General features: G+C 32.9%; 1 protein-coding gene across 1 annotated transcript; it reads right to left on the reverse strand.

Moving 5' to 3' along the window:
- Positions 1–560: 560 nt before the first annotated feature.
- LOC18041877 (protein SRG1) lies at positions 561–2430 on the reverse strand. Its single transcript, XM_006432853.2, has 4 exons — positions 2142–2430; positions 1676–1923; positions 1264–1588; positions 561–934 (listed from the first exon to the last, which is right to left on the reverse strand). Exons 1-4 carry the CDS (start codon positions 2388–2390, stop codon positions 677–679), a joined length of 1080 nt encoding a protein of 359 aa, XP_006432916.1. The 5' UTR covers positions 2391–2430; the 3' UTR covers positions 561–676.
- Between the last annotated feature and the right edge of the window lie 8384 nt (positions 2431–10814).

Genomic DNA, 10814 nt, shown 5'->3' on the forward strand with positions numbered 1-10814 from the left:
AAAAACACGAGTGGAAGAAAAATAAAAATGAAATAGAAGTTGTCTCAACATTATAAGGTTTTCGCATGAAACAGCACCATGTGTTATACAATTCAATTAGTATGACTTTCAAGGGACCATCACAAACATCATCTTTTCAGAAGGAAAATTGAAAACTGTGTCATTTTCCAAACTTTCCAGGAAAAAATCTTAATTTTCTGGGCCAATAAAAAGAAGCCCCGTTTGTTGAAAATAGGCTGCGTTTGGGGCAGCTGCTCCTCAACCTATATTTTGGGGAATATTCCCCCAGAATAAAAGGTGGGGAGCAGCTGCCCCAAACGCATGCATAATCACTTCAAGTCATCGTACCACAATCTCAATTATAGATTCAAAATCAGGTTCTATGACAACAATTGAAGCTGCAGATATATATAGATCCACAAAGAAACATAGAATACACACATAATTTATTATGTAATTTTATTTTAATTTTTCTACTAGTTATATTTTACACACAAATACAGGTTGTACAACTCCGTAGACTTAATTAACTTTTATCCATTGAAATACTCACAGCCCAACAAGTGCTAAACACAATCTCACAGAGTTCATAAGTTCACAACTTTATTAATTCACTTATTTTATCAGAAAGGACTCCATATAATCTCCTTATATAACTGGAAGCAATAAACAAATTTTAACTGCCCTGATTTTGAATTCTCAAGAAATCAAGAAATGACTTTCCGCGCAGCTCGCTTGAAAAAAATATTTTCAAGTGATCTACCACACTTATCCGCTTAAATAATGCCGGAGTCTTTGGAGCAATAAGACTTGTTGCCGGACCCAATTCTCCATCTAATTTTAGGCTGTAAAATGTAGCTAAAGATAATCTTTCCTTCACTGAGTTTACAGTTGCGCGATGTTCAATACTAGGATAAGTTCCATTGGTTAATATCTACAAGATCATAAAGAAATAAAAATAAATAAATAAAAAATGAGAAAGTATAAAAAAGAGGAGGACAAAAATAGATGAAACCAGTTATCAACTATATATCATATGCTAACAAGTAACAACATAATTATTTTTGCAAGCAACTTGTTATCAATTATTTTTTGTTATGAATTTGCTGTGTGTCTATTTTCTATCATTAATACGATAATCCTATTCTATTTATTAATGAAAGATATGTCAGATGTGACATAACATTACTAGAGATACAAACTATGGAGGGATGTAGCATTACTGATCAATGGTTATAGGCTATAGAAAATGACAAGTGTTACCTCTAAAACGTCACCAATGTTGACTACAAAGGCATCCGGAAGGGGTTTAACAGCAACCCATTTTCCATCTTTCTTAATTTGGAGACCATCCATCTCATTGATTTGGAGGAGGACGGTGAGTGCGGAGGCATCACAATGAGAATTATGGCCGACAACTTTTTCTGGTTGCAGACAAGGAGGATAATAATTCATCCTGAATGCTTGCATCCCGTTTTCAAACAACTCTTCCATATCATTGGGATCCATTCTTAGAGCTTTAGCCATTTGGTCAAGGATTTTCAGGGTAAGATTTTTAATTTCTGTTGAGTAAACTTCCAAGTCATCTCTGCATGGAAATAACAATATATAGTGCAGTAATTATCATAAGATTGAACATACTATATAGCAAAACTCTACGCTTTGAATTTAGAACCTGAATGGAAGAGGCAACTTAGGGAACAAGTGGGGTTTCCTCAGATGAGTTGGGAGAGTGACCATAGTAAAGCCGTATCCCCAATCAAGCTTCTGCTCTTCAGACGCAATAAAGTGCTGCCCAAATCCCTCACTATCTCCTGGTTGTTGCCAAAACTTCTTTTTCTCATCAATTGGAAGATTAAAGAAGTCTTGAATCTCTGCTTTCACTTTCTCCACCAATGAACTGCTAACTCCATGATTAATCAACTGCATATATGCAAATTAAAGCAAGATGTTCTTTCCATACATCGTTCATATAGCAAATATAAAGCTCAGGAAACAAAAGATTTTAATGGAAAATGCTAAAGAAACTGAGAGCTGATAAAACGCTCACAAAAACAATGATAACCTAGTGTCGGTTTTCTTTATTTGCACTCGAGTGAGTAGTTTTATTATCTGAATATCACAGCTCAATTATTGTGTACCTGAAAGAAACCCCACTCTTTACATGTATTGTCAAGCTTCTCAAGCTCTGAGTCATCTCCAGAGAGCAACCTGTGCATGTCGATAACTGGAAGTTGTTGTGTTGAAGTATCGTCGTTGCGAATCAAGGGATGGTCTATCTCAAGGCGAACGAAACGTGGCGGAACAGTGGTCAGTGGCTGATTATTTGCCAGGTCCAGAATCGAAGGCTCCACGAGAGAACTCCCAATCACTGTTGCTTTTGCCTCCATATTGTGTAGATTTAAATTACCTTTTTGTTTTCTTCCACTCTTCTGCAGACTCAGCTGGTTCGTGTTTTAACAAGAAACTCGTATATATATAGTCCTCTGGATGTACTGTACTGTAATTGTGTGCAATAAAATATTAATTTTATTATGAAAACTCGAGGGAATCTCGACATTTGTGCATATGTTAAAGGACATTGACACCAATGCAACATTAGGACGCCAAAAATAATCGTAGGATGAAATTATTTGCACTTTAATTTTATTTTAGAAACTATTTTATTCTCTGCATTTATTTAATAAATTTTAAGAATTGATTTTTATTCTACCATTCTTTTAAATATCAAAACAATCCTTTTTTTTAATATTTTACAATTATCTCACACAATTTAATTATTTATCAAGAGAAAAAAAAAACTTCATTCTATACAATTATATTATTTTTAATGTTAAAATCAAAACCAAATTAATTGGCTAGAATAGCTCCTTGAACAATCCAACTATTCTCTGGCACAGTTAGGTACTCCAAATCAACTCCGTCGCAGAGCGAACAATGAAATATTAAGAAAAGTCTCACATAGTAGTAAACAATAAGAATAAAAAGAGAGTAAATAAAATAACACATAATATTTACGTGGTTTGATTTCGTTAGACCTATATCCATGGGGACAAACACACACATTCAGATTTTATTAATCACCAAAGATTTTACAATGAAAGTACAGGAGATTAGCGAGCTTACAATTTCTCCCTCTCCCTCGAAAACTATTCATCTAGTTATCTTAAGTGTTTCTAACCCCCCTACCACTTTGGTTTGCAGCTGCCCCTTGGCCTACCTCCTTCGGCTCCTAGTTGTACCTTGGCCTGCCTCCTGACTGCCCGTTTGGCTACCTTAGCCCTTTCAGATTCACTTTTGGAGTAACTCCCTCATTGATGTAAATACCTAAATAGCTACCATTGTAATATCTCTCATCATGGTTAGTTTTCCAACCATTAAGGGCTCGGGTAGTTATCTAATCATTATGGGCAGTTCCAACTACGGGTCCGGCTATGTTGCAACTGTGGTACCGTGCCACAGTTGCAACCAGCCATTGGATGAGGGATGCAACAGTGGATCCAAGTGGATCCAATGACTGGTTGCAACTGTAGCACGGTACCACAGTTGTAACATAGCCAAATCCTCCAACCACATCACAAAACCTAAATAACTTTTGCAGCATTTATTTAACCACTATGTGCCAGTGGATTAAAAATCCAATTGATCTGCTTCCAGTGACATAGGTGTACCCCAACTATCCCGACAATACATCTCAACAACCCATCACATCCTTAGGGAAGCTAGAATTTAAGACTATAATCTTCTAGTTAAAAAGATATTCAAATCTCTCTTTAACAAAATATCACTCTCTTCTCTTTTAAATGAAATAAGTTTTCTTAAAAGAGAATTATTTTTTTTATGTATACTAGAGAGTTACGGAATAGGTTGTATTTTTAATTAATAATCTTCGAGCAACAGTAATATGAAGCTGATTTGTTTTTCTTTTTTCTTTTTTTTTCCGTTTCGGAACTTGAATTTTTTGAAATTTTTAAAAACAAAATAATGTTACTTGAGAATAGCGACTCCCATACTCCCAACTCAATCCGTTCGCAAATTCATATCCATAAATGCGAATGGGACCGTATCTCTGTAGCATGAGAGTCAAAATCCGCAATAAACGAAAGGTTCCAGAATTCAAGGCTCGTGCTCTGCTTCCCACTACTTTTTGCTCGTCTTTGGTATTGGAAAAGTAAACAGGTAAACAACCGCTAGGCATGGGAATTACACTCCACCATAAAAATCCTCTCCTTGCCAAATAAAGCTTTATCGTCCTTCTTCGCCGGCCCCTACAAGTGGATGATAAGTTGAGGCGGCTCCAAATTCCAACTTGGCGTTCCCCCTTTTTTATTCAAACGGTCAAATGTTGAAAGAAAAATTGTGGCTGCCCTTTTTGGTTTGATCAATGTCATAGGTTCAGCTCATACCATAACATGGCAACTAAACATCTCTCTTATTAGATAGATAAGAACTTCATTTCAAAGAAATTAATTGACTCTTTTGAAATGATAGTGATTGAAATATTTGTACCAACAAGTTATTTTTAATTCTTTTTTGTAGAAACTTTTAGCCTTGTACACATAAGATAATAAATAGAATTGTTAATACCCAGTGCAATTATACATGTGTGAATTATTTTAATACTTCGTTTTACTTTACTTTGTTTTTGTTAAATGGATGTTGCATCCACCTTCTTGCAGCTCATCGATGGTCACACCCTCGGGTTTGAGAATAGATTTTTAAGTTTAATATTCGAGCTCGACATATCTCTTCGATGGTTAAATTTTGAGTTTTGTATTTATTTTTTTCGCCGTACGTACAATCAATTCAACATTGTTTTTTAACTAGGTTATAAAGATCAAGGAGAAGTAAGGAGAAGGAAAAAACAAGGACAGAATTCTAATATGTAACGGCAGGTTTTTAGCTGTGTTTAATAAATATATCTCAATAGCATATTAATTAGAATACGTGGTAAAATCTCTATAAATTAATAATGTAGGGACCATAAAAAATCTATTAGTTTAAGGAGGTATTAATTAATTGATAAATTAATAATTTATAGAGTGCATATATAATTTAATGGATATACATTTAATCAACTAAAACTACATTGTATTTAACTAATCTAAGCAAAATTTGGAGAAATAGTCATGCAAACCCCAAAGTTTTAAAAAAGGACACGAAGAATTTTTTTTTTTATTATAATATCCTTTGAATATAGTAGCTAATAAACTAACTTTAAATTTTATTTATATATACAAATATAATATAAATAGTATAATCTGTCTAGAGACTAATAAAATTAAAATTTTTTAATAATTTAAGTAATTTCAAATGTGTAAATTACTATATTTATTTTAATAATATATTTGCATTTATTATGAAGATTTTAAGTAAGTCTTTGTGTTAAATAGATTTTACAATTAATAAGATATATCAAATATTAGTAATATTAAAATAATTATTTTACATAATATACAAAATAATTCAAATCCTAACATATTTATTTTAATATTATGGTTCTATGTATTATATAAAAAAACATGTCTAATAGATTGTAAAATATTAAAATATTAATACATTTATTTTAATATTATAAAATATTACAGTTAAAATTTTTTGTTAATAGAGGTAAAGGATATTATGGCCAAAAGAAAATCCTAGCATCCTTTATTAAAATGTGAAAATTTGGGAATATTTGTGATTATTTTTTCAAATCTTAGGATACAAGTGTCCACTCATTTTCTTATTTTAATATTTATTGGGTCTCTATGTCGGATCAGGATTCTCTCCTGATCTGATCATGTCCTGAGCAAATAACTTAATCTGTCCTGAACAAATAACTCAATCACTGATTGATTGTTAATAAATAAAAAAGTAAAAGAAGTTAAATCTTACATATACACTACTACTAAAAGACACATGGCAAAAGATCCTTAAAAATTCAGTAGTGCTCAGATTAGGAGAGGATCATGGTCTCTCTATGTCATGGTTATTTAGTCAACAAAAAATTTTAGTTTTACACGAATATTATTATTGTGGAATTTTTTCCAGACACATGGTAAAGTAGCAGCTTGGATGTCAGTTCTTTCACTTAGAAAATTAAGGTCGTTGATTGACCGGCATAAAGCTTTCGTTTATCAATCATGAAGTGGTCAGATTTTCTAGATAAATGATAAACACTGCGTCCCTTCCTTTCTATGTCAGATCAGGATTCTCTCCTGATCTGATCATGTCCTGAGCAAATAACTTAATCTGTCCTGAACAAATAACTCAATCACTGATTGAGTAGTGCTCAGATTAGGAGAGGATCATGGTCTCTCTATGTCATGGTTATTTAGTCAACAAAAAATTTTAGTTTTACACGAATATTATTATTGTGGAATTTTTTCCAGACACATGGTAAAGTAGCAGCTTGGATGTCAGTTCTTTCACTTAGAAAATTAAGGTCGTTGATTGACCGGCATAAAGCTTTCGTTTATCAATCATGAAGTGGTCAGATTTTCTAGATAAATGATAAACACTGCGTCCCTTCCTTTGCCCATGAAGGTCAAGAGTGCAATCATCCAATATCAACAACGTCGAAAAGGCTGCACGAAATCGCGTTTAGCCAACAAAACTACAAACACTAACACGTAACTTTCTCGGATACGTAAGTAGGAGTTTGAATATGTGTTCTTTCACTTACAAAAATAACTGGTGGGGTGACTGTGAATAGCTTTCTGTTTATCAAACTCAATGGTGCGGTTAGATATAACGACACTACTACAAAATGAGTCAATAATGACAGTTTTAAAAGACATAAGATTATGGTTTTAAAACCGTTATCTTAGGCCGCGACATTAAAAGGGGTATATTTTTTATGACAGTTCATAAACTGTCATAAAAAGTCTATTTATAATGACGGTTAATTTCTTTAACCGTCATTATTGGCCAATCTCCATTGATTTTTAATGATGGTTTAATACTTAAACCGTCATTAAAAAATGACATTTAATGACGGTTATTTAGAAAACCGTCATCAAATATAACTTTTAATGACGGTTGTTATAACAAAACCGTCATTAAAAGTTAATATTTAATGACGGTTTATTTTAAAAACCGTCATTAAATATTGAAATAACATTTAATGACAGTTTTAAAAATGAACAATCATCTTTGTTGAAGAACACTACATTTAATGACAGTTTTTTTCAAATAATCGTCATCTTTGTTGTTGATTTTAAAAAAAAAAATATGACAATTTTAAAACCATTTCAAGCCCCTATTTTAATTCTAATTTCCTTTCAAGCTCTTTACAATTAACTTTTAACAAATGTTTCATATACAAAAAGATAGCTCTACAAAATGCTTTAACAATAATTAAACTTTAACAATATATACCGGTTAGCTTTCACATCAAAATTCTTGCAACTCTTTAATATCTACTAATGAATCTACTAGCAACCAACAAGATTGGCACAATGGGAGAACCTTTTCTGCCGTAATCATAGATTTGGCAAGTCTTCAACCACCATGTGATCTAAACCATAGATTTGGCAAAACTAGGGAACTGAAGCTCTAAATTGGACTGAGCCTTTTCTGCACTTGGGTTCAATGGGAGAACATTTCCCATCAATCACATCCTTATTTTTCTTAGAGCTGCAAATTAAGCACAAAAGCATTCATTTAGTCATAAATCAAATATAATTTTCTTATTAACTCTCAAAACTCACCGTTTGGAGACTAAATATAATTTTATAGTTGTGACTTTTAATGACGGTTTTATTTAAAAACCGTCATTAAAAGTAATAGATGTTTTAATGACGGTTGTTAAATAAAATCGTCATTAAAAGTAATAGTTGAATATTTAATGACAGTTATATAATAAAATCGTCATGATAAATTTTGAATTTTTAATGACCGTTTTTATAAATAACGGTCATTCAAAATAAGATTGACATTTAATGACGGTTATATAATAGAACCGTCATTAAAAGTTTAAAATTTACAATGACTGTTTTTATAAATAACCGTCATTAAAAGTAATACTATACATTTAATGACAGTTATATAACAAAACCGTCATTGTAAATTTCTAACTTTTAATGACCGTTTTTATAAATAACCGTCATTAAAAATAAAAATATATTTTAACATAATATTTAATGACGGTTCTATAATAGAACCGTCATTATAAATTTCTAACTTTTAATGACCATTTTTATAAATAACCGTCATTAAAAATAAAAATATATTTTAACATAATATTTAATGACGGTTCTATAATAGAACCGTCATTATAAATGTTAGCTATTATGACGGTTTTTCTAAGAACCGTCATCAAATATTTTTAATGACGGTTATTAAAAATAATGGTCATAACATATGGGTCATTATTTGGCATTTTTGTAGTAGTGCGACTTTCAAATCACAATATTCATGAACCCCTTGCCCCTCTCTAACTCAAAAGACCAGATTTGTAGGCAGACTTGAAGCATTGACTTCTTTCAAAGATTCAGTGAGTAATCTAAACAGTACACAGTAAAGTCTTTATAATTTAATATTCAGTAAATTAATAATTTTTCTTATATAATAGTTTTTAGCAATCTCACTTAGACCAAAAGACTAAATTAATAACATTTTACTTGCTTTAACTAGCTAGATTTCGAGATGAAGGAAATAGGGACAAAAACCTAGCTAAACACAATAAATATGTATTAAGGTGAGGGGTTGCCTAAGTTGTGGTATGGGTTTAAAGGTGCATCCCACAGTTGGGGCCCTCCCCAAGATAACTCATGGTTAAAACCAAAAAAAAAAAAAGATGAGGGGCTGCCTCATGTAATCGAGGTGTATTGATTATTTTTTACTTTTCATGGGACTTGAGAAAGAAATGGAAGAGGTGAAATCGTGGTGAGAGGCTTAGATCTGGATTGAGGTGATTTTGATACCTTGCTTAACTTGCAAAATGGAGAAAAGAGGTTAGAGGTGGAGCTAGTAGTGGCTAGCAACCACACTCCGACACTGAAATTATTTTTTGGGTTATTTTTTAAGTTGAAAACTTGCAAACTCTCAATAATGGTGGCTAGAGGTTGAAGAAGGGCCTCTACCTTGTATTGTGTATGCTTCGAATGAGTAAGAAAAATAAAACATGAGTGTCTTTATATAGCATGCCCAGGGGTTTTGGCCACCGTGCCACCAGGCTCACTTATATTGGTCCTTTTGTCTCTCTGAAAAAGACACTCCTATCCTTTGGCATTTGTGGGCATTCATGCCCTTTTGGAGCACGCTTGGAGAGAAAGTTATTTTATTATTTTATAAATTTTCCATACATAAAGGTATTCGACTCTGCCGAGTGGTCCAGCATGCCTCTACAGGGGCTGTCCCTGTAATCGCTAGCGTGCCAAGTGAGGGCAAATAGTCCCAACTGTTTTAATGACCTGTTTTTGGCTTTTTGTAGGTGTAGGAGCTTGCTGCTTCCTCTTTTCCAACTAGGTATTTCTCTTTTGATTCCTCATTCTCAATCAAGGAATCAATCGCTTTTTCTAGCAGCAGTGGCACCATACGTGCCTGATATTTTTGGATATTTTCTTCAGCCCTCTATGCTGGAACCATGACGAAATCTGCATTCTCCTTTAATCCTTTGTGTAGTGGGTATAAGCCAACCTCCTCTATGAGACTTTCCCATTATTAAGCACCATTGACACGTGGCAATTTCTTACTGGCCTCTCATTTCTTCCTCAACAATACTTTTTTGAAAACTCTTATACAATTCTATCTTACTATTTATATAATATATTACGAATTTGCTAAAAATACAAATTTAGTTGTGATATTTTATTAGATAAGATATTAAGAACTTGGGCAAAACTATGGTGCAACTGTGGTACCATACCATAGCTGCATCCAACAATTGGATCCAACCCATAGTTGTCACTATAATTGGATCTAATGGCCGGGTGCAGCTGTGGTATGGTACCACAGTTGCACCATAGCTGGACCCTAAGAACTTATGGTCCTAGGACAACAATTGAAACTGTAGATACATATAAATCGTCAAAGAAACACAGAATATATACTAGTTGATATTTTATTTCAACTTTTCTACTAGTTACATTTTTACACTCAAATACAGGTTAACTTTTATCCATTGAAGTATACACAGCCAAACAAGCAGTAAACACAATCCAACAGGGTTCATAAATTCACAACTTAATTAATTCACTTATTTTATTAGAGTGGACACCACGTAATCTTCTCGTGTAATTGGAAGCAATCAACGACTTTTAACTATCCTGGTTTTGAATTCTTGACAAATCAACAAATGACTTTCCACCCTGCTTGTTTGAAAGAAAATCTTCTCAAATGATCTACCACACTTAGTCACTTATCCTCTTAAACAATGGAGGGAAACGGTGAGCAGGTTTCACGGCCACTAATTTAATTTGTTTTGTAAATTAAATATGATGGGTGGTTCCTTACTCAGTATATGCTAGAAACAACACATATCATCCTTGTCTTCTTCAAAGGAAAAAAGAACATAAGGTGGCATTCTCATGTGAAGTTAAATAAAATTCTTCAAGTTAGAAAGTTTAAAGGAAGAAGGTTCGAGACTAACCAAGATGTCCAGAGAGGCAACCAAAAATCGCACATTAAAAGCTTTACCAGCTATACAGGATGCTGATATCGCATAAACATCTATGATCAGTCAATATTAATGATAAATTTGATCCATATGATATGATGCATCAGCATTTGGAATTTGGATTCTAAAAGTGAAACCAATAAGAAAATTAGTTCCCCCTGAAAGAAGGAATCCAAACAGGCAAATAGACTTCTGAAGATGCACACACAGG

Source organism: Citrus clementina, unplaced genomic scaffold, assembly GCF_000493195.1.
Source record: "Citrus clementina cultivar Clemenules unplaced genomic scaffold, Citrus_clementina_v1.0 scaffold_5, whole genome shotgun sequence".
Classification (NCBI taxonomy): domain Eukaryota; kingdom Viridiplantae; phylum Streptophyta; class Magnoliopsida; order Sapindales; family Rutaceae; genus Citrus; species Citrus x clementina.